This window comes from Rhipicephalus microplus, chromosome 10 (genome assembly GCF_043290135.1).
Source record: "Rhipicephalus microplus isolate Deutch F79 chromosome 10, USDA_Rmic, whole genome shotgun sequence".
Classification (NCBI taxonomy): Eukaryota; Metazoa; Arthropoda; class Arachnida; order Ixodida; family Ixodidae; genus Rhipicephalus; species Rhipicephalus microplus.
This window is the reverse complement of record NC_134709.1, coordinates 94,125,614-94,153,312: the sequence shown is the minus strand read 5'-3', so window position 1 is coordinate 94,153,312 and position 27,699 is coordinate 94,125,614. Positions and strand designations below refer to the sequence as shown.

The 27,699-nt window shown below is 44.2% G+C and overlaps 1 protein-coding gene across 2 annotated transcripts in view; it reads right to left on the bottom strand.

Annotated features, from left to right (window-relative positions):
• LOC119180987 (uncharacterized) overlaps nucleotides 1-27,699 on the bottom strand; it is a 51,325-nt gene that overhangs the window by 14,418 nt on the left and 9,208 nt on the right. Inside the window, exons 1-5 of one of the 2 annotated variants that reach the window (XM_037432142.2) lie at nucleotides 19,003-19,347; nucleotides 15,374-15,501; nucleotides 8,743-8,879; nucleotides 6,187-6,285; nucleotides 4,077-4,187 (exon numbers count right to left, since the gene is read on the bottom strand). In XM_037432142.2, coding sequence (XP_037288039.2) covers nucleotides 4,077-4,187; nucleotides 6,187-6,285; nucleotides 8,743-8,879; nucleotides 15,374-15,501; nucleotides 19,003-19,229 — 702 coding nt within the window. In that variant the 5' untranslated portion in view covers nucleotides 19,230-19,347. Of the gene's footprint in view, nucleotides 1-4,076; nucleotides 4,188-6,186; nucleotides 6,286-8,742; nucleotides 8,880-15,373; nucleotides 15,502-19,002; nucleotides 19,348-27,699 lie in introns of those variants that run through there. The other variant, XM_037432140.2, reaches the window with a different exon arrangement.

Genomic DNA, 27,699 nt, shown 5'->3' with positions numbered 1-27,699 from the left:
CCTGTAGCACACCCCTGAGGCGGTCAAGATGTTGCTGGAAGGTTTCAGAAAAAAACGACAACATCATCAAGGTATACGAGACAAGTTTGCCACTTCAGACCAGTAAGCACAGTGTCCATCATTCGCTGGAAGGTTGTGGCCTCTCAAACCAAAAGGAAGGACTCGAAATTCATACAGGCCATCAGGGGTAACAAAGGCCGTTTTCTTGCGGTCTCGCTCGTCAACCTCAATCTGCCAGTACCCGCTTTTTAAATCCAAAGAGGAAAAATAGTGGGCGCGGCGTAATCTGTCTAACGAGTCGTCGATGCGTGGCAGCGGGTACACGTCTTTTTTAGTCACGCTGTTCAGCTTCCGGTAATCGACCCAAAAACGTAGCGTTCCGTCTTTCTTCTTGACTAGGACGACCGGAGAGGACCACACACTGTTGGAAGGCTCAATGATGCCGTCGTCAAGCATTTCTCGAACTTGCGTACAAATGGCTTCTCGTTCCTTCGCTGACACATGGTAAGGCTGTTGGTGTACTGGGCAGGCGTCGTCGTAAGTGACGATTTTGTGCCTAGTGATTGAAATTTGGCACACCTTAGAGGAAGCAGCGAAGCATGACTTGAATTCAAGCAAGAGTTTTCGCAGTGCTGTCTGGTTTTCTGGTGTGAGGTTAGATATAATATTGATATTGTTTAGAGGCGTATCGGCGACCTCCACTGCGTCCGACGAGAAGCAGATGGGAACGGTTCCTAATTCATCTGCAAACGCTAACAAAGTGCCACGGAAAAGGTGTCGGTGTTCGTTGCTGAAATTTGTAACGAGCAGTTGAAATCGGCCATGACGTAGCTGTATGATACTCCTAGCCACACAAACCACGCGCACTTCTTTCTTCTCTGAGGTGTGAGCCTTCACCTTGGCATACGACCCACTACTAGAAGTGCCGTACTTACTCGGTTCTACCGCGCCCTCGATTGTAACGCGCACCCGATTTCCACCGCGAAAAAAAAAAAAAAACGTAAGACATCGATTGCAACGTGCACCCATTTTTCTCACTGGCCCGCACGATCACACCACTCGAAAAAACGACTCCTTTCGGGAGCGTCTTCCATTTAAATATGAGGTACGGGCGAAACTTGTGCCCATCTGACGTGTAACAGAGCATTGCCGTCACTGTAGTTTTACCGTGGACCGATGTCAGCACGCGAACTTGTTTCGCCCCCTTCTTCTCGACGGTTGTAATGCCAGGCATGTCGAAGTAAAGAGGCGTCTGATCGGCATTCCCGATTTGCCCAAGCAGGTAGCCGTTGTTGCGCCGCAAGTTTAGGACGAACCTCTGAAAACTGTGAAGCTTTTCATCGTACTCCTTCGCAAAACTTTTCGCATATGCATGTTCCCCTTCGGAGGAAAAAGCCTTTCCTCTTCATAAAGTTACTTTTCCAGCACCTGCTCGCTTTAAACTGGCTCCGCATTAGACCTTTTTCTAAGACTAATTGCATAGCCCGCACTTGGAGCAGTTCTGTCGTCACGGGCCGCTGTGCGGCTCGCTGCTCAAGCACATACTCGCCGAGCAGCTCTTTAATTTGTGGAAACCGACCTAGCTGTGGTCCACTGAAGCCTTTGCGTGAAGCTTTGCTGTCGACAATCTTTTGCTTTTGTTTCCGCCGGTCCCGCACGCACGTTTCGGGAACTCCGAACGACCGAGATGCGGCTCGATTTCCGTCCGTTTCTGCACACGCGATGACTTTTCTTTTAAAATCGGCATCGTGGTGCACTCGAGTTTTTGGGGTCGGCCCTTCCACGCCGTCGATGCTAATGCACTACTAGATGACGAACTCCTCAGCACACTTACGAAGTGCCGCACATGGGAAACACATAGGCAGACATGGCCGACGCGCCATGCCACGGAGGAAGGAAAGGTGCGCCATGCCGACGCACGTAGGGGGCGGCCATTTTGGATTTGCCGATGGCAATAGATTGACCGTAATTTTTTGTTCGTACTCGATTCTAACGCGCATGCGATTTATGAACTCGCTTAACCGGAAACAAGGTGCGCGTTAAATTCAAGTAATTACGGTAGGTGGCAATATGGAAGCTACAGGGCTGCTTTCAATTTGAGAAACTGATTGATCATGCATAAAACGGCAACGGGGCCACCGGCAAGAACTTTGGAGTCGACGAGTTTTGCATTCACTACTGGCGACGGCGGCACGAAAAGCTGAAAGCCACCAACAAGACGCATCGGGTCTTCCGTGGGCTTAAGACTGGGAAATATTCATAGGTTAAGGCGGCACTCTTAATTATGTCAAGAGTCTCTACACGAAGACCCTTGAGACAGTTGCTTTAGCATCTGCAAACAAATCTTGATTTCTATTAAACCTGCGGTTTTATTGTTAAAGTAAGTTTCGATCAGTACCTCTCAAAGCACGCAGTTAGCTGCTGGTGTGAGAAAACCAATTTGCAGCCACTTCGTTTTCTTTTCACTTTGTACGTTTTCGCGGAAAATTTTCCCTGCATAATTATCGCACCCCCAAACTTTTCATCAGGTTCTACAAAAAAAAACAAACAAGAAAACTGCGAAGAGTATGCAGGCAAATCCAGTAATGCATTCATGTAGGTCCCACATGTTCATATTTTGCAAACCTGAATGTGTAGCATAGCAGTTGAGAGACTTGCCCAGAATAGTGAGAGCCCGGCTTAAAATGTAAGCACTGGAGTAAAAACTTATTTCTTTTTGTTCATTAATTTCTTAGTGATCATCTTTGTGACAGACAGACGAACAGACAGCTTATTTGTTGAGCGGGTGTAAAAATGCTCACGCATTTTAAAAATCACGATTGTACTGCATGGTGCATAAAGAGATGGGAAATGCAGCCAAGAGTGGCAGTGAGTTACAAGGAGCGACGAAATTAAGAAGTTCATGAAACCAGCTCGCACAAGACTGGTGGCAATAAGACAGGGGCACTTCAGCTCAACGCCTTCGTCATTTTGAAGCTAAATCTGCTGTACACCTATCATCTCTAAGGCAAACTTCTAAACAGCTGTGCAAGAGTCACGCACGCACTAATCACACCTCAAAGGCCTGCGCCACTGCTACCACGACACACATTCCCCTGTAGTACGCTGTTTTCAGTGCAATGTTTTGAAGTTTAGTGCTCCAGCCACGAGACTGTGAATGCAACAGATGAAGCAGTGCAGAGCGAGGCCCGAGTATGAGCCTTCCTTTTGCTAGCTGATGGCATTAAGCTGTTCTTGGGCTGGGCCTGGCAACAGATAGGGTTTCCGCATCACATGTCACACTTAAATTTCCTCACACGCCCATTAAAAGACCCCTGCAAGGGAAACTTTTGTTTGCAACTTTTTTTACAGTGATTTGTAGCTTTGTGTATGGTAATGTTCAATCTAAAACGTAAGTACTCTAACGCATCGTATAATTTATGCTAGCATCGTTGATTTCGAACAAATTTGCATCAGTTCGAAACACCCACCTAAATACCATAAGAAAGTAGCACCCCACAGCGGGGCAGTGCCTGAGACTATGTGTGCTCAAGCGTCGATGACGTTGAACGCGCTGTTTTTAAATAGAGGGACCTGTGGGTAGTGAAGAATAAAACAATGTGGCTGCTTTGAGCGTCTCCCCCTGAGAAAAAAGAAAAGTAATCCTGGCTTAAGCAACTAAAGCTACCTGTCTGACAACCCAGCAAGAAGGGTGATGAACAACAGTCCTCGCCGGGTGCCAGTCGGGGTGAAACAGAGTCTTGAACGTGAATAGGGTCTAAAGTCCCTGTAGCAGAGGTGACGGTGACAGGGGAATGCATCTAAACATTCTTTTTCATGTATCTTTACTCCATACTGTACAAATAACACAATCACATACATCCCCACAAAGTTACAAAACGTGTAAAAAAAAAGGCAGGAAATCATAGAGGAAAAACAGGAGAACCTGAGTGCTTCTGTTTCTGGAGATTTCACACTGGGTGGAACTGGAAGAAGTTTTTTTGTTTGTTTCTGCTTTGCAGCTTGGTTTCTTCAGCCTGACATTATCACTTCGCTCCCCACCCCAATCTAAAAAAAGATAACAAAGGGCCACTGACCTTGACCTGGTCAACGTCCTTGCGCAGTACCTGCAGGCTGTTGTGTTGCTCCTTGAGGGCCTGAAGGCCATTCTCCAGACTGGACACCTGGCTGCCCAAGTTGGCCACATTCTGCATGCAACAAACACAGGGGGGGCCGCGTCAGCCTCGGTCCAGGTTGAGTGTGTCGGCGCAATACATGAGAACCGCAACAGAGTTGGATGCACGTACACAGACAATATGACAATGACCTAAGTGTAAAGATTGAATTCAACAATACTTTTGTGACAGACACATTTGCTAGTTGCTAGCGTCTAATTGTGGAAATTGACATAAAGTGATTGACTATTGTTTGACTAATCTGATAGACATAGTGAACACTTTTTTTTTGTGACAGAATTGGAGCCCATTCATGCAAGCCCCAGAAATACCGACTGAGTGCCTGCCTCAATTGCTGCTACTGAGTTGCAACAAGGTAACTGTGCATAGATGGTGCTTGAAATGCAATGGTCACCACAATATTCCAGCTCCTGCACTTGGTTTAGGCTCATGCTAACAGCAAGAGCTTAGACATTCAGGTTGGTCTTTACTGCTGAGAGGGAGTCACAGCTAGAAATGGATCTTAACACAAGGTACTCTCCTAGCTTCACAAGAGCTTCTCGTGAAGAAAGTAGCCAAGTCGTCCCTGAAATAATGCAACTTTATTAATGCAAATAGGAGCTATTGCTCTCTCTAAGTCAATCAGATTGCTATCATAAGTATATTATGCAAGTTTCTGTCAAGTGTCCCGTGTTTAGGGCTTTTCTCTGGGTTTAGTTTCCACACAAAGCGAATATGCATTTACAAAGGAACCTCGCTGATACATTTTCAAAAAAGCATGGGAAAAATAGCACTATTCGGGAAAACGTATGATTGGAATGCAGTAAAATTTGAGGCTCACAAGCCCCTATTGAGGAGCAAGAGCAACAAAAGATTTGTTTTTCAAAAAAAAAAAAAAGACATAGTAGGCCTCTTCAGTTTTCCAACATCTGGCTTCTTGCTGGAGGTAAGCCAGCTAGTTCCGGTCCTGACAAGCAACAACGCCGTGGTCACGTGCGTTGACCAACCGAAATATTGCAAAATCAAACGCTGGAACAGCCAGCATTACCTAAAAAAACCCTACCACCGTGGCATCAAACGAAACATTGCACCATGTGAGTGCCGGTTTTTTTCACATTGCCGCTTGGAAATATGGGGCTAGGTTTGTCGAAGAGCAGGAGTCGTATTTTAGATCATACGTATTTGGGATACGATTGCATATGCTTGCAAGTTAACGTGTGACTCGCCTTATTCGTGAAGAAAACTGCTGCTTCCCTACCGGCTAACAAACTCAACTCTGCACGTGATGCATTACAGTTGTGGAACAACACAACATGCAAAATCTAGTGGGAGTGATAAGCGTTCCAAAAGGCAACAGCTGCTCACGACTATTGCATATCATTTCAATCATGTGCGCTGATCAGTTTGCGCTCTGTTTTAACTTTGGAACATATTACACACAGCTCTACTGGGTTATTTTTAGGTTTTCTGATTTCAGGCATGGGAGCCAGGAAATCATACTAGGTGGGAACGTGTCAATGATGTTCAACTATATAGAGTAAAAGACAGCTGCACATTTGTTTCACCCTATTGATCATAATTATAAATTAATTACAACATTCCTGCATGTCTACTACAACACTAAATCTTGTGCCTTGTAAAAAACAGGAGGTCACGTAATCGCGTTGTGTATTGTGCCCGGCCAAACTTTTGATGCCCGTGGCTATTCTGGTTGATAGGATCAACGGCTCTGACTACTCCAGTGCTGAGAAGGTTTGCCTATGTGGAGGTGCTTACTTTTCTACACTGCTGATGAAAATTCTGTACACAGCTGGTGTGTGCTGAAGCCGACATTTTGACAAATAGACTTGTCTTCAAGGCTGCAACAGTTGCAGCATTAAAGAAAAGTCCGCTTCTAGAAATGTCAGCTTCGTTGCACACGGATTTTTTTTGTCATTGCAAGTTTTCATTTTCCCTTCCAACCACTATTTCTTTTTATTACTCCTATACTTAGTACACTGAATACAAAGAAGCTGTAATTTGCCCAAAGCACCTGCTTGAGGTCGGTAACGGCACTGGGGAGCCCCTTGATCTGAGGGGCCGAAGCCACGCTCTCTTGCAAGCTGCCTGTTGTTGCCTTGAGATCAGCCACCTGTGGACAACACCAGAAGTCAGGATAGCTCAACAGACAGCTTTAGTGCACTGTACACCACGAGCAACGTTCACTCATAGTTAAAGGAGCACTTAGGAATTTACAGTTTTCAGCAAAAAAGAGAGAAAGAGAGAGAGGTTTATTGAGCCCATACATATATAAAAATTCACTGTAAAAAAAACTGATTTCAGAGCACAACAAGCCCTAGAAGTCACCGGCCATAGACCCTGCCCACCGCCGGTGGCCGGCATGGCATGTGTGACATCATGCGCTACATGTGGTGGAGAGTTTCTGGTGCTGCACATATTCGGTTTCTATGTTTCAAGCTAAAGAGGGGTGCAATTTCTAGACTGCAGTTGCAGTTGACCACTGAACAAAATCATTCACTGGAAAGCAGACGCTCACACGGCAAGCAGCTTCTACCTTTCGGTTTGCCGATATGCCAAGGTTGCTCGACTCTCAGGCCGCTCACGTGCTTATGAAAAGATTTCAATTACAAATGAATTGCTTGACCATATGCTCTAAAACTTCGCCAGCTTGTTTGTCAATGTGCAAGGATTTATTCACATGACACGGATTATGACCGAAAATAGGGTGGCATGGCACTTTTAAAGAGTTTATTAACTGTATCACTTCTGAAACATCACATACAAGGCACAACTAAGCACTATATAACCAAGTAAGGTGCTGAATGATATGCCGCCAAGAAAACGAGTAAACAAACATTCAGTCCCAATCTGCCAGCCAAGGAGCAGTCTAAAAAGCTAAGCTGAGTGGTAAGGATGAAACCCTCTTAAATCAAATAGGAGTGCTGATTAAACATAGTCATTAGGCCTTTCTAACGATGGTGTGTGCTGGAGCTTTATTTCGTCATTGTGCACTAAAGGTGGCACACTATATTTAGTTTCATTTCAAAAGGTGAGGGCATAGAAGCTTCATAATAAGTTCGACATCCTAACTATAGTCAATGATTGTGTGTTTCTATCAATGAGACAACAAATTATTTTTAATGTAAAAGTAAAAAGAAAAAGCCCCAGTGTCACATTTAGCGCACAAGCAAAAGCTTCCGTACGATAAAAAAAAAAGGAACAAGGTGAGAAATGTGTGACACCTGTACAGTTGACTGTGATGGTGCACAGAGGAATATGTCACAGAAACCTCAGGAGTGCATGCACATTTTTCGCGATAACGAAATTAGCGGCACATTGAAGTTTACAGATCATACTTCCTTCTGCACAGACAAGCCTTAATATCGTCAAACAGCTGCACTTTTCAACTTAGCCACAGCTCTGTTTTCTTTCTGCTAGGTCCCAGCTATGAACAGAGATGACATACCCGGTGACAAAGTACCACACCTATGCTAACCCTTTAACACGACTGTTTCTTGCACATGTCACAGGGATTAAAAGGCAAACATTTTTCCACAAAACATCGTTGCAAATGTTCTCCGTTAAAATTCCAGTTTCCTACGTAGGATTTCTGGAAATAAATTTAGCATAGCCCCAGAAAGACAAACAAGAGGGGAAGGGGGTGCTGTAGATAATGCCACAATCTCTCCTCAAGTTTTGTTATCACCCCATTTCACTGTCACTAATTCTCAGTGCAAACCGCGCCTACAATGTTCAAGAAGATTCAGAACTGCAGTAGATCGTTATGTTAAGATTAGGCCCACTTTGGGAACATTACAGATTATTCTGGAACCTATGCCGCCACTAATGATAACGCTAGAATATTTGATGGCAAGTGTATAACTGCTGACACACTTCGCCGCTTGTCATTTGATCGCCGGCTGATGCTCTGTTTGCCGCTATCAGTGCCCATGTGTTGCTGTAATCTGACTTTCAGTTTCCTGGCCACAAGTTTGGCCGAATAAACAGTCTTATCTGAACACCGAGTTTGCTGCCTTGGTCCACATCCTGACCTCGTGACAATAAACGTTTGTGGAAATACAGAAAACCCTTTCAGGTAAACTTGACAAAAATTCTGTAAAGGTGTGACACAGTCATTGATTGATATGTGGGGTTTAACGTCCCAAAACCACTATATGATTATGAGAGACGCCGTAGTGGAGGGCTCCGGAAATTTAGACCACCTGGGGTTCTTTAACGTGCACCCCAATCTGAGCACACGGGCCTACAACCTTTCCGCCTCCATCGGAAATGCAGCCGCCACAGCCGGGATTCGAACCCGCGCCCTGCGGGTCAGCAACCTTAGCCACTAGACCACCGCGGCGGGGCAAAAGGTGTGACACAGATTAGTAGAAACATAGCTTTCAACGGCATTGTCATGCACATGTTGTAGTTGATAATTAGGTTTCCTGCAGCCTCATTAAAAGATTAAAGAAAAGACATGCATATAATTAAGATGATGATCATAGTCAAGAGCTTCTCTCAGGAGCAACAGGGTCTTTGCAAAGCTCTGGTAAAACAGCAACAAAAGAGTGTAACGTGCACCGACCTGCTTCGCTAGTGCCACAAGATCCGCTGCAGTTCGGTGCAGCTCGGCGGTCGTGCTGCTCAGGTTTTGCTCGAGGCCCTTGATCTGGGCATGGAGGTCGTGCAGCTGCGCGGGCAGTTTCTTGCCATCCACGTCCACTGCACGCAAGTTGTCACACTGAGCACAGTCGATTGCAGGATGTGCGAAGCTCCAAGCAGAATACGCAGGAAGTTCCACATTCCATCATTTTCGCGTGGATGCAAAGTTTAATGCCAACACTGTTACAAAAAGTAACAGCCCAATAATGCTCATTGGGCCTAAGCACATGCTTTGCACATAAACTACACTGCTTAACTATGTCATGACTGGCATTGAAGTGCTGACGCTACAAGTAAAATGTGCAAAAATTACTAGCACTAAGGATGCACCAGACGGAACAACTAAGGGTCCGTAATCAGTAACAAGCCTACTATCAGTGTTTAAGAATATCTCACAAATGACACACAAAAAGGAAAGTTATTTTGCTTCCGTTGGTTCCATCGAGGTTCACTGCAGCTTTGTCTTCAAAGAAGGACTCTCTTCATCCTGTGTACTATCCCACATTGTTAATGAGAAAAGACGTAAATGTTGGAGCTAGCTAGAAGCCTAGTATCTGTTGTGTGTTGATTGTCTTGTGTTCTTAGTAATATCCGTGGTTTTACTGTCTTACACATAAATTATATCATATTGTATTTATCAAAATGTTACACCACACATCCATTCCATGTTTCCTGGCCAAGCATATTCATGCCGATCTGGGTGTGTGCAGCCCATGATAAAACAATGAGAGAGTGCTGTGGTTTCGAAATGGTACATCGGCTCAGTGAACCAAGCACGTAACGACAGAAGTCACAAACCAGCCAGCTGCGCGGGTCGCTACAGTGCCTGTAGCGGGACCGTGGTCAACATAACAGAGCAGTCAGGCAGGCAACAGACCTTACAGTCTAATACATCAGACTTCAAAAGTAGCAGGACGTCTGCTTCTTTATACACTGGCCAACATAGTCAACAGCGCATTACCGATTCAGCTGCCAAACATTTTGACATAGAAGTGAGTGTATCGGTTTGGCACATTCGCTCAAGAAAAGTACAACAGTATGCAACGTACGCAACGAACGGTGATGTATGCAACGAACGGTGACGTTTGGAGGCAGAGAGTGCACAAGGACTGACGCACTACAAGGATCGTTGAAGAAGTGGCTTTATCCATTTCACCGCATCACACTGTTCACTTATCTTTTCACTTATCTTTTCACTTATCTTCATAGTGTTTCTCACCGGTCCCGTTAATTAGGGAAGCGATCGCCGGGCTAATTCCAAGGGCCGAAGTATCGGCCCCCCGAACCGCACCACGAAAGCGTGGACAATTTAGAAGTGGTTTTGGCGCGCCAGCGGACGCCGGCTATGGCCCAAAGAACAAGTCAGAGCCGAGAATTGATAAACAAACAAAATTATATTCTCAACAATGGCAGATCGAAAACCATACACAAAAATGCACACTCCACAATAGTTACATACAATACGTCACCAATCAAACAACGTACTACACAGTACAATCAGCCACACTCAAAACAACGGACACAGACAACGATACGCTCTATAATGCAGTCACATGCATTGAACAACCAAGACACTTAAAGACTAAAGAGATAGAAAACCTATCCAGTCCAAAGTTCTTGGAACAAAAGTCTGGATGATACTCTTCCGAGAATCACTCACTCAAAGTCCAGCATTGTTGTCGTTCCGCGCCCTCGAAGTTTCTCTTCCAGGAAATCTCGCGTCTTCAATTGGCCACTCTCCAAGCTTCAAACTTCTTCGCCCGAACACGTCGGCTTCACACACGCAGCTGTCGCCACGCGTCTTCGCTCGATAGCGGTAAACACACTTTCTTGCCTGTAGCTCGAGCCTTCACCCAACAGGTGGAAATCCTCTTCATCTCCTGTTTCGTCCCTACGGACAAAACCTTCGCCGACTAGACGGCGGAATCCCTACGCACTCTGGCGCTAACTTCCGTCTTCTCCTTCGAAGTTTCTCTTCCAGGAAACTTCACGTCTTCTCCTGATCTCTCGTCTCCGCTGCTCGGTTAAATACCTTCCGCACGACATTCCAGAAACTTCTCGTCATTTCGTCGTCGCGATACGCAGCGAAGGCTGGGGAGAGGCGAGACGGTTAGAATGCCCTCCGCGGCCGATGACTCAACTCGGTATGACCACGCCCCCTTCCATCTAGAAAATCGCGGCCTTGCTCGGCCGCCGATGTGAGGTTCGTCGGCGAAGCCACGCTTCCGAGGGGAGAGCGCGCGCCCGGGGGAGCCTTTAGATGTTTGTTTTCTTTTTCTTTTGAGCTCGCGGCGTCACTCCGGCGTTTCGTCGCGACAATTTGGCGGCGCGCCCATTTTTAGCGCTCGTTCTGTGACAGTGTCCACGTGTGCGAGTGAAAAGGTACATGAGCAAACACATCACAAGCAATGATAGTACTTAAAAGTGTGACGCATTTGTGCTTACCAAGGAACCACGCTTATTTGAAGACTTGGGACATTTGTCATTACAGTCAATTGTTTTTGCAAGAAAAAAAGAAGAAGGGACAAGCAAACCTCAACATGGCTCCAGTTAAGCTCAAACCTCATTATTACAAAGTTGCATCATACACGAAATTAAGCTTGTTATATCCGAAACTTTGTTATAAAGGTTTATTCTTAACACTATATTTATGGCAAGACTATTCTTCTTTGAATTAGTTATAACCTGTATTTCGTTATGTCAGGGTTCGTTATATTGAGGAATCAGTGAACATCATAAACGTGAATGCATTTCATGGTGCCTTCAAGCTGGTTTCACCACAACATAAAACTCAACGGGGAGAAGCCCACTACTACAAAACGGCTCACATATTGATGGCCTTTAGACACGCCCATAAACTGACAGTGTTGCTTTTGACAGTGATCAGTATAATTAGAAACCAATGAAATCACATCTGTTAACCGAAAAGTTTGTCTAGGCTCACTATATTTAAGGTAAGCGCCCTGATGACTGGACGGTCAATACACCGGGCATCAGCACATGCCAAAAGAATGCGTTGCTTTATTGTACAACAAGCATTTCCTCTGCTACATGCTAATTGCTTGACTACTGGAATGCACCGTTAGTTAACTGATGGATTGATTTCTGGTAAAAGAAAGGGCATACACTTGTATCAAGACGTACTCCTCAATCTTTCCTTTTGTATCCCACAGTAGCAGATGAAGTTAACAATATCATCTCATCATCAAAGAATACTGGCCCAGGGCTTAATCAAACCTGCTCTTCTAAAATTAAACTTGTATCAAAAGAACTTTCCCCAATCTTAGCCTATTTAATCAATAAACTTTTCGTGGCTGCTGTGTTTCCTAAAGGCCTTAAAGTTGGGAAAATTATCCCCATTTTTAAGAAAGATGATCGCGAATGCTGTAACAACTATCGCCCAATTTGCATTTTACCTTTCTTTAGTAAAGTCATTGAAAAACTAATTTGCAACCGTTTAATGAAATACCTATCTAAATTCAACATATTATCAGATCACCAATTTGGCTTTCGTCCAGGTCTTTCGACTGAAGTTGCACTAATAACTTTCACTGACAGGATTAAATTGACAATTGATGAAGGTCTTCTTTTTGAAGCGGTGTTTATTGATTTTACTAAAGCTTTTGATACAATTAACCACGCCATCCTATTTCATAAGCTTGACTATTACGGCATATCTGGACCACGCCTTCAGCTCATTAAAAGCTATCTTGATGATCGGACGCAGGTTGTTCAGATAAACCAGAGTTTTTCATCTCCAAAAACCACCAACATTGGCGTTCCTCAAGGGTCAATCCTGCGACCCCTCCTGTTATTGTTATTTATAAATGACTTACCACTTCGTCTGAATCACACTAACGCTCTTCTCTACGCTGATGACACTGCTATTTTTACCACACACAAGGATCCACTCATGCTACAACAATCACTAAACGTACACTTAAATAACGTTCATTCATGGTGTGTATCGAATCTGTCACTCATCAATCCATCAAAGACTAATTTCATGGTATTCCATTCCCCGCAGTTGTTTCCAAACATAGCTTCATTAGCAGTGGCGCCTGATGGACACTTCATTCATGCATGTTCATCTACTAAATTTCTTGTGTGGTATTAGATAAACATATGAAACTAAGCGAGCATGCGCAGGCCTTAATTCAAAAGGTGTCTTTCGGTGTTCACGTGATCATCAAAACACGACCTTACTTCTCCACTGAAATCCTTTTATCTTTATATTACGCATTCATTCATAGTCACCTGTTATACTGCGTATCATCATGGGGAAATACATATTGGTCACATGTAAATCATCTAGAACGATTACAGAAGCAAGCTTTGAGACTCATTACTTTCAAACCATTTTCATCACCATCAGCCCCCCTTTTTAGCAACATGAACATTTTACCTCTGCATAAACTCTTCAGCTACAAAATTCTAATGATCATGTTTCGAATCCTTAATAATGAATTACACATTTACAGTTTCTCGGGAGTTACTCTTGTAAATACTAACAACACAAGGTTTTCAGCTAACCGTAATCTACTTCTACCTAAAGTACGTACCAACTATGGTCAAATGACAGCAAGATTTTCATGCATAACACTGTGGAACACGCTGCCTGTTGATCTCAAATCATGCTCAATGTACTCCTTTAGTAAGCGCTTGAAGGTCTTATTGTTAAATGACTTATGACTTGAATGTTTCCTTTTGGGTTTCTTTGTTTCAAGCACATTGTCACTATTGCTCATATGGCCCTACACTTTTGCACCATTTTCTTTTAAATACTGCTGTGACTTCGTCGCTGTTTGCTGACTAAAAAGCTAATACTCTTTTTACTTTTTGTTAGCAGGTCCCCCTGACAGTTTTTACTTTGGGACTTCCTATTGTTCATTCGCCATGCAAAGAATGTATTCATAAATAATGTATGTATTTTTTAATAAACAACAACAACAACAACTGACCACTTCAAGATTCCAAAAATAGCCACTCTTGCGGTGAGAGGAGGGGGTCAGAGAATGAACAGTCAGAAAAAGTTGTAAAGATTAAAGACAGGTTTCAGGGTGCAATTATACCCGTGTCCGCAAGTGCGTTTATACACCACACCAGTTGGAATGTGTCCAAGTACAGAAAAGAATCAAACCCACAAACTTTATGTTCAGCAGGAATAGGAATGAGACAACTGTTCAGAGTACACAACAGGTTTCACGTTATGGCAACAAAGAGAAAATGGAGTCTTTTCTTATAAGGTTCAAGCAACTTGTGTTTGAAACAGCCAAGGCAACGAGTTTGTCTAAACTGTGCAAGCGTAAACTATAAGAAGTACACGTTCTACTTCGCACAGACTAGTCTGCAGAATGCTGGATTGAAATCTTTTCTACAAAATTTTTAAGAAAATGGTTAACATCAGGTTTGCTTAAGGAGTGGTAGAATAATTGTTCAATACGGCTTGCTTGCACAAACTCTGAGTGATTCCAGAAAAACAACTTTCAAGCTGAATCACAGGAAGGAAAATGTTGAAGGCTCCTAAGTTGCAAACGTGGCATTGTTTTTCAAGACTTGAGTAGTTACATAAAAAAAAAAAGGTCCCATTGTATGAACACCCCTTGGAAGCAATGCGTACTTTTCAATTTAAGTACTTCATTTCATGTTCCAGTGCTAAGAGAGTCAACTACACAGCTATGAAACATTCTTTTATATCATAAGTCATGATATATGTTTTCGTATAAGAAACACAAACACCCACGAAATCGAATGTGCCGCATACCCAATGTTCCAGAGCGTACCACTAAATTGTCTTCATTTTGACACGTCTCCCTAAAGACGTCACTAACTATAACCTACAAAGAAGATAGGCTCGTGTCTCTTTCTTGTTCTGTATTTTGTGCATCCTAAAAACGTTGTAGTTTAGAAGATAGGCATGCATCAAATGAGAACAAATATACTACACCACCCTATTTTGTTCAGCACCACATTCGCACCTGATCTTTATCCCCATTATCCAATCATGTGTGGACGATCACCTGACTAAATAGTGCATGGATTTTGGTGAACTGTTCAAACAGAGCTGTTTGCCTTACTTTTATATGCTGTCATCACTTTGTGTTACAAATGCTATCATGAAGTTCTCAATTTCAAATTTCTTGTCAGTGCTGAAGTTTAGTGTTCCAATACCAGTGTTGTAATGTGTAGTCTAACGTGGCTCCCGCTAGAATATTTAACTAGCACACGTTGCAATTTCAGATTAGCAGATTCACCGCTAATCTTAAGGTTCATCTTTCTGGCTATGGAAAAGAACTGTGCACTTGAATGCAGAATAACACGCATTCCTCACAAAATGCATGATTGTTGGCATAGCTTATCAAACTCGACTGTGCTAAGACCAACGTTAATACAGGTTGACGATGTTCAGCTTAGATTTAAACCGCTGCACACTTGAATCGCACTTAAATCGCTGCAGCCCCTCATGGAGCGTGTTCATAGCCCACTAGAATATGATGCAACTGTGGCATAGGTGAAGACCAAACTGCCACCACAGGTGGTGTGGTTGCTTTTACCTCGATGTAGGTGTGCCCGGAGACTGTCCAGGTCTTGCCTGAGGGTAAGGTGCAACCAGACGAGTGCCCCCGCTGCCCCCACCAGGAGCACCAGCCCCACGGGCAGCCAGGCCCACCATCGCACCGGCCTGGGGCAAGGGGCACCAACAGTGTCACCACCTTGACCTCTTCGCTAAGCCACGTTAACCCTTTACTTCGCGAATTCACGATATACTGAAAGACTTCGAGCAAGAAGGTCACAAAATGAGTCTTTAATGCCGACTGTCAAGTACTCACAAGGAACGCAGCTTTTAGCATGAATAAACTAGCACCGTCTTGCACAAGGTATTCTTTGCTAAGATCAATTCTTTTGCAGCTGATGGTAGAGAGCGTGAAGAACGTGCAACAGCTCTCACTTTTTTGTTCTTTCTCGTCAGAGTAACTTAAGTTCGATCTTCAATCCCTTTGTTTATTTGATGGGTGCACTCTCAAGATGTGTCACATAACATGTTACGTAGTTCTAAAGTACGTTTTTTGTTCAACGGTCCTCGGTTCGGTGGCATGCAGAGAATTTGAGACATACCTAAAAGTATGCATTAAAGTTTTATTTTAGATAACTTAACTGCGAAATCAATTCATTTTGTTTAGCTCTTTCGTAATTCCAACATTAAAAGGTTAAAAACTACATTCCTAAACAATGTTCTTTTCAAACATTGATTGGTTTTTGGGATATTCATCACCGAGTGGTTAGAACAGTGACAAAGGCTATGACAGATGAAGCTCATGGATGTGAAATGCATTGGCCAGAGGGGCGACAAAAAATGCAGCATTAAACGGGCCCTGAAACACCATTCTATGTAATTGTGAGATGGCCTAATTAGAAGACTACCTACATTGCCCCATGAATCGCATCGTGTAAAACTTTGCGTGTCCATCCAGTATACATGGAGTTTCAGGTAGTGATCAGATGCTGCTCTGAGTGCTTCCTTTCTCCTTATTTTCCAATGATCACAGTGGAGGCTCAACATAGTTGGATGTTGGATGGCAAGGACCTGCCTAAAAGTTGCACCATGCACATATGTCATGGCTTTGGACACTTCATCACGCTATACTTTTATTTTTTTTTCTTTAAACCAATTCCAGTTCACCCGTGCATGAGGTTGTCATACGCTGACACACGTCACAGCCCCAGTAGCAAAATTATGCAGTGGAAGCGAAGTGCGACTGGTTCAAGGAGCGCAAGCTCGCATGCCCTAATCTGGCAGAGCTATGCTAGTACATGAAGCATGAAGTTAACCAGCTTGACTTGTACTGTATAGTGCACGTTTTGAAGTCCTTTTGAATAGCTCAACGTGAAGCCATATATGCCAAGGTGGCTACTGCTTGAGGTGCACAAGAAAAAGCTACGATGCGATATAATTTTGGAGATGACAAGATGCATTGGCGAACAATGTCGTCACAAGCACAATTTCACTCAGGTGCATGTGTTTAATCACTCAGGTGCATGTGTTTAAAAGAGCCCGAATGTAGTACGCAGAGTGCCACCTAACATGAGCGAAGAAGAGAATCGTAGATGAAGCAGACGTCCGATGATCGAGCCTCAGAAGATTTAAGATGAAATACTGTTCTGCTTTTTTGACACCACCGAAACAACTACTTTTTGTTTTCTTAACAACAACAACAAGAAAAAGCAGACGTACTACAGGTGAAAAAGCCCACATGAACACATATCAACCATGCAGTATTTACTAGAACTGCTTGCTTTGTAGCTGGTGATTATAGCAGGAAGGAGAGAACAAACGGTATTTAGCCACTTTCTATACACTATTGTAACTTTCTTGCGGCATGAAGTGCAACTATATTTGACCAACATGATCACACAAGCCTCTTCAACAGATTGGCAGCATTTCTGTGTCAATACGTTCATTAAGTGTTTCAGGGCCCTTTTAAAATTGTCCATCACTTCAGCAATAAATTACACTGGTTTTCAATGCCCCTCATACAGAGGGCTCTCAGTAAATGAAAATCTGTTAAACAGAACTGCTATTTAAATGAAACAACTGCCTTTGATATTATTAGTTATATACTTGAATGCTGCAACCCAGCTCACCTCTCAGTAAACATAACTCCTGTTAAATGGAACACATTTTCCCGGTCCCATCAGGTTCCATTTAATGAGAGTCTACTGTATATTATCATTGGATAGATGAGTGCATTTTTGCCTAATTCTTTCTTTCCAAATAAAAAATCTGATGTTGTGAAGTGAACGGAAACTGAAGAGCATCTTCGAGACAATATTACCTTAATGAAAGTAGCCATGAATAAAAACACGATTAAAAAGAGTTTTAATCATATCCCCAAGTATAAAACCTTCTCCTCAGCTGCCATCTGAGGACATGACGATGTCTGAAAAACTGAACGCTCTGAATATTAGAATCTCAATTTACATTCTGAACAGATAGACTTTACACACCTGACTTCAGTTGCTGATTGACTCTACATCAGTCACAATTTGGTAGAATCCCACTTGTTCCCCATTATGCTGAAAAAGCCTATACAAGCATGTATTATAGTTATTAAACAAGGAGGTTTTTTTATGCTCCTCTTAGAAATGACATGCATCTCTTAAAAATTACTTAAATGCCCACCCACTTGTACAAGAGAGAGCAGGAATACACAGAAGTCACCTGCATCAGTAATAAAAAGTTTTAATCCCAGTGTCCATATAATCCAAATATAAATTATGCGGGATCGATGAGCTAAAACTGCAGTATGAAAATGAGACACGCTGTTGTACAGTTTTTGTATTAATTCAGACCATTTGAAACTTTCAAAGCTAACGTAAACATTCTATGACAGCAAGTGTGGCATTTTTCTGCTATTCTCATTCTTGAAGACTGAAGACTGCAGCGGCAGGACTATGACAGTTTACAGTAAGCTATAGTAATTATTCTGTCCACATTTGATGGTAGATTAAAAATAACTGCTCGCTAATGATAACTGAAGATTCATAGTCTTTCACGATGCTTGTGTGGCATGTACAATAATCTCCTTTTCCTCCCTATGTGACAACTAGGCAAATTCGGCCCATTTTCAAGCAAGAGCGGCCTCCGAGTCTCACTACTTCCTCTACGAGCTCTGCATTTCGTTGGTGAACAAAAACTCCATCTGCGACTGTCGGACACCAGCCAGTGAATCATTCTGCAAAATGCAGAGCGGTAAATGTTGGACTTGAGAATGAGAGCATTCCAAGTAATGCTCGTTGCCACTACATTGAATGAATTCCAAGTTGTCCCCCTCTCACTCTTCCTGCCACTGCACACGAGTGATGCACCAGGATTATGAAGATGCTGCACCGTTTTCATTCAACAGCTCCTTACACGTAAAAAAAAATGCCGAATTCGTACTTGTTAAAAACTTAACTGGCTAAAACCGAATGGAATGACTAGGAATTATAAGTGTGTTACGGTACTTTCCAATTGGTCTTTTTCTTTTACCGTCCCTCGCAATCCCCTCTTTTTTTTTTTTTTTTTCATGGCCATGCCCGACAGCGCAGAATTGCGCAACTACAACTCAGTAACTGCGGAAAATAAAGGGACGGGTTCCCGCCCTCTCAAGAGGCCGGCGCCGGGGGTTCGGCTCGGACTCACGGCGACGCGGGCAGCCGGTACGCGGCGAGGGCCGCGTATGACGACGTCTCGACGTCGTCGGACGAGTCCGAGCCATGGCCGCCGCCGTGGGAGCCGGCGGCGGCCGGGACGGCTCCCTTGCGGAGCAGCTCCTGCACGGCGTGCTGCTGCTGCGACGACGTCAGGACGGCGCGGGGTGCCGTGGAGCGACACGACACCAGGGCGTCGAGCTCCTTGCGCTTCTTCATCTTCTTGAACGGCGGGCCCGAGCAGGCATCCGGACGGCACGCCAGCTTCGCGGCGCCTCGAGACCACGACTACGCGCGACGGGGCACCCGGCGACGGCGGCAGCAGATCGATACCGGCTCGAAGCGCTAACGATCAATCGCGAGAAGACGCCATTGCGGAGGTAGCAGCAGACGACGCGGCCGCCGCGCCGCGGCAGAGACCGCGCGCGCGCGCTTGGAAATCGAGCAGACGACGCGGCGCGAGGCTTAGCTATGGGACGGCTGTCGCAGACGACGCGTGACAGAAAAAAAAAAAAAAAAAAGACTGCGGCGCAAGGCCGACCGGACTGGGACGACCGTGTATAAAGATGACAGGGGATTATATCCCATACCGCACAGCAACCTCATGAGAGCGCAGGCCACTATCCTCCGCCAAATTCAAACGAACAGCCTAACCATTCCTCACCGCTTAGCGATATTCCCAGGTGGAAAGGTTGACTCAACGTGCAAAAATTGCGACAAAAATGCCATAGCGAACCAAAGTCACATCCTCTGGGAATGCGAGGGCCTTCCCCCACCCAGAGAGCTTCTGCCAGTTCCCTCCGAAACGACATGGGAGACCTTAATACGGTCCCCCTATGAAAAACTGCACAAAGCAGTCACTGCATGGGCACAAGAGGTCACCGCAGACAAGCGGCTATCTCGAAACCCATGAAATCTTTTTTAATAAAGTTGTATCCTCCTTCTGGGACGACCGTTTCAATGCGTGGTCGACGCGTCTGCCGACCCTGAGCCCGTAATGCGCGCGGGAGACCCCCAGTGAAGGCACAATCACTCTAGCGGGGAATCACACAAGTTTTGCTCTGCCATGGCGCATGAAAACTGCAGGCTGCCAACCGCGGGATTCGTGGTTTGCAGTTGCGATGTCAGACTTAACGCCGACGCTCCGGCTTTACCAAAACCATGGAAAGTGGACAATTATCTGTACATACATCCAGAATTGATGGGCTATCCCTAGTACGCTCGCAGCTTGCGCCGTGTGAAACAAGATACAACCGAGGATTGCGGCGAAGATTTCGTGTCATTTAATGTGCAATCGTTGCGTAACAGCAACAACAACAAAAACAAAAGACACAGCGCGATGTTGTGAAGGAGTGAAGCTGGCACAAAAACACTCGCAACTTTTTTTTTTTAATTCCGAAACTATGCATACTGTACCGCCAGCCGATACTGACGTCGATCCCAGACCGCAGTGACTACTGCAACTTGACCGCAGTTACTACTAGGCGTGTGTGTCACTTGCTATGCGACAACTTGACAGCAGTCAGACAAACAATTAAAAAAAAATACACCATCTCTCGCTAAAGGGAACCATGTGTAGATGCGGAGCAGCGGGCGATAACGCTTTCAGTGGCGGCGACATTGACGCTGGCACTCATCGCGGCGTTGCGCAGCAGAGGAACCTGGGGAGGTGCAAAGTACACACTGATGCACCGGTGGTTCCTGCTGGAACATGCCAATCACTGCTAATGGGCAATGCGAGACAAAAGACTCCAATTCGACACATATACCCGCAGTCCAGTTTGAGTCAACGCGCACGCTGCGAATTTTTATTATTCAACAACGCACAGGAGAAATCTTCCACCAAGGTGAAGATAGAGTGCCTATATATATACGGGGTAGCCAGTGAACAGTTGTGCAGCGCGAGCAGTAGTCTTTTTTTTTTTTTTCAATCCGGACACTCGCTAGCAGACGCTACTTGCGTCGGCGTTTTTGCGAGGCGAGAGAGTGGCGGAGCGTAGGAGAGGAGAAAGAGAGAAAGGGGACGTGCGTGCGCAGAGAGGGTGTATACAGCCGTTGATACAGCGCGGGGAGGAATGCCTAGTGAGAGAGAGAAGGGAGCGAGCATAGGTTGGCAGACGCTACCTGCGTCGGCGTCACGAGGCGAGAGAGGGGAGCGTAGAAGAGGAGAGGCGGAGCATACGCGCATGCGCAGTAAGAGTGCTCATGCCACACACCGGATCGAGCTCGACCCTAAGCTGCTTCACATCTAAAAGGAAACACAGTTAGTTGCTAGACTTGTGGAAAACAAAACAAAAAGGACCAAGACACTGCATATTGTCTATTAATAGGTGATGGCAACGTGTCGGCACATAGCATAATTTCTCTGTTTTCTTTTTTCCATCCTGCTTCTTACTGATTAGACCACTGCATATAAAGTCAAACTGGTGCCGATATCTATATGATTAGCAAATAAGCACTCTATGCTGTCCCTTTGTTGTTTTTTCAAGTGTTTCCAGTGTTTACACAGTGTAGTAAAACTACAAAGAAATATACAATACGACCTAGCCTTCCTGCAAACAATTAGTGAGGACATTTTTTACGACTAAGCCTTTCACTATTCAATCACAAACATAACATGTAGCTATCGTGAAGTTTTATTGGGCCGAATAATATCAGATGATGAGGTACCAAGAAACTCTATTACGGGGTCCTCAAACTTGCGGCCCACGGCTTCACACGGAATAGTGCTGCGACTTTGCTAAATGGTACATGCATCATTTTCTCACCTACTGTGCTTATTGACTTTTTGTTTGGATAAGCTGCAGAGGTGGGACTGGTCTGAAATATTTTTTTTTCATGAAGCATCCCACGTTGTCTCTGCGGACTGAAAACAGCGTATTGGAGAATCAGCGTGTAGATTTTAATCATTGTCGAGGTCAACATTATTTTTCTGGAAACCTGACGTCAAATGCCCTTGAGAAATAGCCCATATGTGATATATGGCAGAGGTATTCATTCAAATGGCAACATTAGGTGACTTGTTTTTGTCAAACCCTCTACCCCCTCTGCCTTCTCCAACTATCTTCACTGTCTCGGCCTTTGCGGGAATGAATTTTCTGACTGTGGCCCACTAGATGAGGTGAGTTTGAGAACCCTGGTTCATTATAAGTGATTAAGCACCAAAATCTTCATATTAGAAAGCAAGAAAAAAAGAAAGAAAGGGTTTTTGCAGTTGCACAGCAAGTGAGGCACTGAGAACATAGAAAATAAATTGGACTGTACATTGCTGCTGTGGCCTGTAGTCATTTTATCTGGAGGGGTCGCCAGCCGCTTCTAGTCCTTTATATATCTAAATGCATGAGATGCATTGCTAAACAATTTTAGATGTGGATGAGTTTGTGCATGCAGTAATCTGCAATAGCATTCAAGTGCGGTGCACTCAGAAGATTACTCTTACATGTAACAACGAAAGAGCCAACTTTATGCACATGTCTACAAAGAAGGTGAAATGGCCCCTAGACATTATGCATGCAATTATTTTACGGGAGTGAAGTTTTTCCGTTGACCTTTCTGGTTATGTGTACTAGGTTTAGTACAGAGAATGTTAGCCAGCACTACAAGTTATTAATGGCTTTTGTGGTGGGTCACCCCACTGAATACTTCACACTGAAGGAATGGTAACATAAATACAGATCTGGGGCTTCATGTGCCGTCATACCGATACCATTACGAAGCATGCCAGCATGGGGCACACTGTACTAGGTAATATATATATTTTGTATTCCTCATGTGTACCTGAATTAAAGTAGATAAGTGCACTAGAATTCAACCTCCTCAGATCTTCGAGCATGGCAATTAGGACTCAGACCTGGCACCTCTTAATCAATGCTTAATGACCATGCTGTTGCCATTGAACCATCATTTCCAGTGCGACATTTGACAACATACTGCACGTTTTATGAGAAGTGGCATAATAAAAAAACCTGTGGCTGGATATCTGATGCCAATGTCAGAAGTTTGACATCTTGTTTAGAAGTGCGTGCATGCATAAAATATTAACAACAACCAGTGGCCTCCCTGTGTATGTGTTTCGTACATTGGAAGAAGTGAAGTTTAGTCACACAATCAACCCTGACACCATTCAGCATTGTGAACGCTGTGGCTGTGAAACTTGCCAGGGTACTGATTCAAAAAATATGTGACTGACGGTGTCAACATGATCGGCAATGGTGATATGACCTACTCGTAATGATTATAGGAGTAATGCACACTCAGTATAATATTTTTCACCGCAAGTTGGTAAAAAAAATCTGCCAGACCTGTGTGGAAGGAGCAGCACAGTCACAGCGAAAGCTAGAAGAGCAGCCTTTCAGAGCCTTTTCAAAACACTCATTGGCTAACTACTACAAGCACCCTTGCTTCATACCCATTAGGGCATTAATAATAACCTTTTGGGTAGTAGGCCAGCATTCACTATACTATTTTTCATCATTCTTCTGAGAAGCCTGGTATCCGCTAAACACTTGCAAGGAATTTTCTCTCAACTGTCTATGCAGTGGCTGACCACGAGTGGCTGAAGTGGGTATGCGCCACAGTTAATAGAGGAACAAGAACAAGCTTTTGCAGTGGATTGGAGCATTGGATGGTCCACTCGTTACATTATTCGCATTGCGCGACAACTGGTTGTTATTTCACTCTTTTGGGACGCTTTATAAGTCGTACTAATGTGATTGCTTTCCTGACATGAAGACTGCCTAAGGCAAGTTTGCCAACAAGTTACAAGCACCGGCGTCGCTCAGTGGTAGAATACTGGGCTGGCACCCAGTGGACCTAGGTTCGAGCCCTATTGTGTCATTGGTGCTATGTTTTTTCTTTCTAAATTTGCGCGATGTAGTTACAGAAACCGGCAGCGGCCGCGGCGGACAACTGCACGTCACCCAAGCTTTAATCTCATAACAGCTTTCGCTGCAAAAAAGAAAACAGAAGCATACGGATCTGTGGATACCCGAAAGGGTACTTGAAGCATACGGATCTGTGGATACCCGAAAGGGTGCTTGAAATTATGCTGATCACATGAATATAAAAACATAAAAAAGTACTGCTAGTGCTTTTCAAAATAGTGGATTAAAAAAAGTATGTAATAAAGGAGCTGCAGAAATGATCAAAGATGATTGTGAAAGGAAGCAAAGCCAGGGCTGTTTTGTATCCTGCCGTAGTTGCCACTGTGTTCTGTCATTCATTTTGTTGTGATAGCAATTATATGGACAGTCTAGGGAGTTTCTTGCTGCTGCCATCGCCGTCATGTTCTGTATATCCTGCCGTAGTTGCCACTGTGTTCTGTCATTCATTTTGTTGTGATAGCAATTATATGGACAGTCTAGGGAGTTTCTTGCTGCTGCCATCGCCGTCATGTTCTGTATAAATTTCAAATCTTTATGTTCGTAACGAATCGTATGTTCTATGAGCAAGTAAAGGGCACTAGGGCTAGCGACAAAGATGGCCGAAGCAGCGATAAAACGAGCTAGCTATCTCTGTCACACAAAGGGTCCATGCAATAACATCAGCTCACACGGAAGACCAGCAGCTGATGGTTTGTCAAGCAAAGAGAAAATGTCTAGAGAATCTTTCGTCGTGTGAAGGAGCGTCGGTGGTATGGCTGCGTCACTCGAGCTGCAAGCGCGGCTTCAGTTCATAGAGGGACAGTTGTGAGCACTTCGTCGACCGACACCAGGAGACTGCTCGTAAACTTGGTGCTCTCTTACTGCTCACTTCGCGCTTGGGGTACTAACGACACGAAGACCACTTTTCTTCCTGTAGTTGGCGTATTTTCCAAACGTTTCGTTGAGTTATGTGAGATCAGATTCAGAAGAGTCTGCTCCTAGTCCTACTTTGCATAACAATCCAATTTGTTGCATTCACATTTATTGCTTCGCCCTTGCAGCAAAACCATATTTTTTTGTATTTGCATCACAGTTGCTAATTATTTTTTTTTATTTTTTATTTATTTCCAGGTACTGTTGGCCGATTGGGCCGTTACAGGGGTGGGGTAGAAAACTGACATAACAACCGTCATGTCATGCGTAAAAAAGAAATGCATAGCCGATACAAAAGGAATACATCACTATACTACGTTCTACGACTTACATGCTACGTCACATACATCACAAAATACACTTCCCAATATTACATCCTACAACGTACAGGAGACAAGTTACAGCAAATAGATTCATAGTCAAAAGATGACAGGCACACACACCAAAAACAGCAATCACCGTTTACGAAGATTCACTTGGAAAATATTTCGTAACATTGTTTTCAAAACGTTCTGCAGTTTGAGAATCACGTATAGCATCGGGTACTATATTCCAGTCTTTTATTGTTCTAGGGAAAAAAGAGTATGCATATGTGTTCACACGACATTGAGGAACTAGATATTTTCTGAGGTGGTCACTTCGTAGGCTCCGCACTTGACGGGGAATTAGGTACTGCTCTGCATCAAAGTTAAATGTTTTTTGGGAAAGCAGAAACAAGAATTTAAGTCTGGCTATGCGACGGCGGTCCACGAGGGGCTGTAAATTTAATTCTTGCAGCATCCGTGTTACAGAATCTTTACGAGAATAATTTGAAAGAATAAATCTAGCCGCCCTTCTTTGTACCCGCTCGATGTTTTTAATTAATCCTTTTTGATAAGGGTCCCATATGATGGGACCCATATGATGGGAACCTGTGACATGACTGTCAAGGGTGCGTACCATGTAAAATTGGCCGACAATCCTGAAGGTCATTTCACACAGACATGGGGTACCTGGGCGTGCTAATCAAGCTGTGCAGCTACTCCGCAGAAAATTATCCAATATTTTGGGGAGGCACTTCGCACTCCTCTGGGCACAGATGCCCGTAAGCATGTGCAGAATTCTCTTCAGAGGGGGCGAAGGTTCATTACGGACATGGACCCTATCATGTCCATGCCTTTGCGACATTCCTTTTCCATGTTGGCATGGCTATGCCCATACCTGCATGAAATTTCAATGCCGGTTTCACAATTACACTGCATAATTATGAATTCGGCAGGCCCTTTTAAACCTCTGCACTTGCTTACACAATATTCTTTTGTACATATGTAATAAATAGTAAAATTCACAAAAATTCAAATGTCAGTATATTTCTTGATGGCGCAGGAGCTCAGGCAAGGAGAAAGGCTTGGAGCAATCAGTAGTCTTCAATCTAGTAATATTGAGAGCAGTGTTTATACGCTTCATCTTTTCGTATGTATGATGATGATGTTTGATGTTTTGTGGCGCAAGGGCCATTTCACAGCCAAAGAGCGCCAGTTCATCTTACTAAAAATAAGGACAATTATTGTGATTAGCGACCGTATAAAGGTCATAAAATTCCTCGCGGTAAGGCGGGTAAAAACATACAAGTAATAAAATCACGACCATGCCGTGAAAGGTGTGTGTGGTGGGAATAGGTGACAAAAGTTCGTGATAATGTAAAACGAGGGTGGACATGTACGGCATTAGCACAAGTACCTCACTCGTTCATACCCTTGCGTCCAAGGGCCGTGAGGCAAGTGCTTTCCTGTGTAGCCACCGCAGCAAAAACCTCTCTGGAGAGGTCGTGCTACGGAATGCCCGGGTATATGATATGAAAATTAGGAATTTCTTTTAAAAACGCTAACAATGCTTTATGACTAAAAAGCAGTTCCCTACCAACGAGCATTGCAGGGCGTAAAGGTATATGTTGTCGGTAGGGTAATGGAAAATGCTGTTTTCTTAGAGTTTCTAAGTGTTTGCACTGGATTAACATGTGAAGGACTGTTAATGCTTCACCACACCTGTCACACAACGGTAGATCGCCACCGGACAAAAGATATGTGTGTGTCGTGTATGCGTGTCCTATCCTGAGCCTCATTATTATTACCTCTGTATGACGCGATTTTGATACTGGCAGCCAATGACCAAGGTGTGGCTTAATAATGTGTAGTTTGTTTTGTGTGTGTGTATCCCACTTGCTCTGCCAGTAGTCCCTGAAGTTTCGATTGAGAGACGGCTTAAGATCAAGGGCCAGGATTGATATAGGTGTAGGGGCAGTGCTTTTGTGGACGGATGCAGCGAGCTGGTCTGCCCTCACGTTGCCTTGAATCTCACGGTGCCCTGGCACCCAGCACACTACAACATGTTGTTTGGGTGTGTAGAGTGTGCACAAAATGGAGTAAAGTGAGACAAAGACTGCGTTTTTTTGTTCTTTAAGAGTGTGCAGAGTCGTTACCACACTGAGGGAGTCCGTATAAATTACTGCTTTTTGTATTTGTCATTGCTTGATGTGTTTAGCCGCCACAAGTACCGCATAAGCTTCCGCTGTGAAGATACTTGTGCCTGGATGTAAAGGGCCAGCATCCGAAAAGGATGGGCCGACAGCAGCGTAGGACACAGAGGAGTTAGACTTGAAGGCATCTGTAAAGAACTCAGGACGTGTGTATTTATGTTGAAGTTCCAGGAAGTATGTTCGGATATGGGCAATAGGCGCATGTTTTGTAACTTCTAGAAAATACACATCGCAGTCTATAGTCTGCCATTGCCACGGTGGCGGGTATGCTACAGGAGCCATTAAACTGTGTGCAAGTGAGACTCCAGTTTCCTCAACTAGACTCTTCAGGCGAACTGAGAAGGGCTGCCTCATCGAAGGCCTGTTTTGAAACAGAATT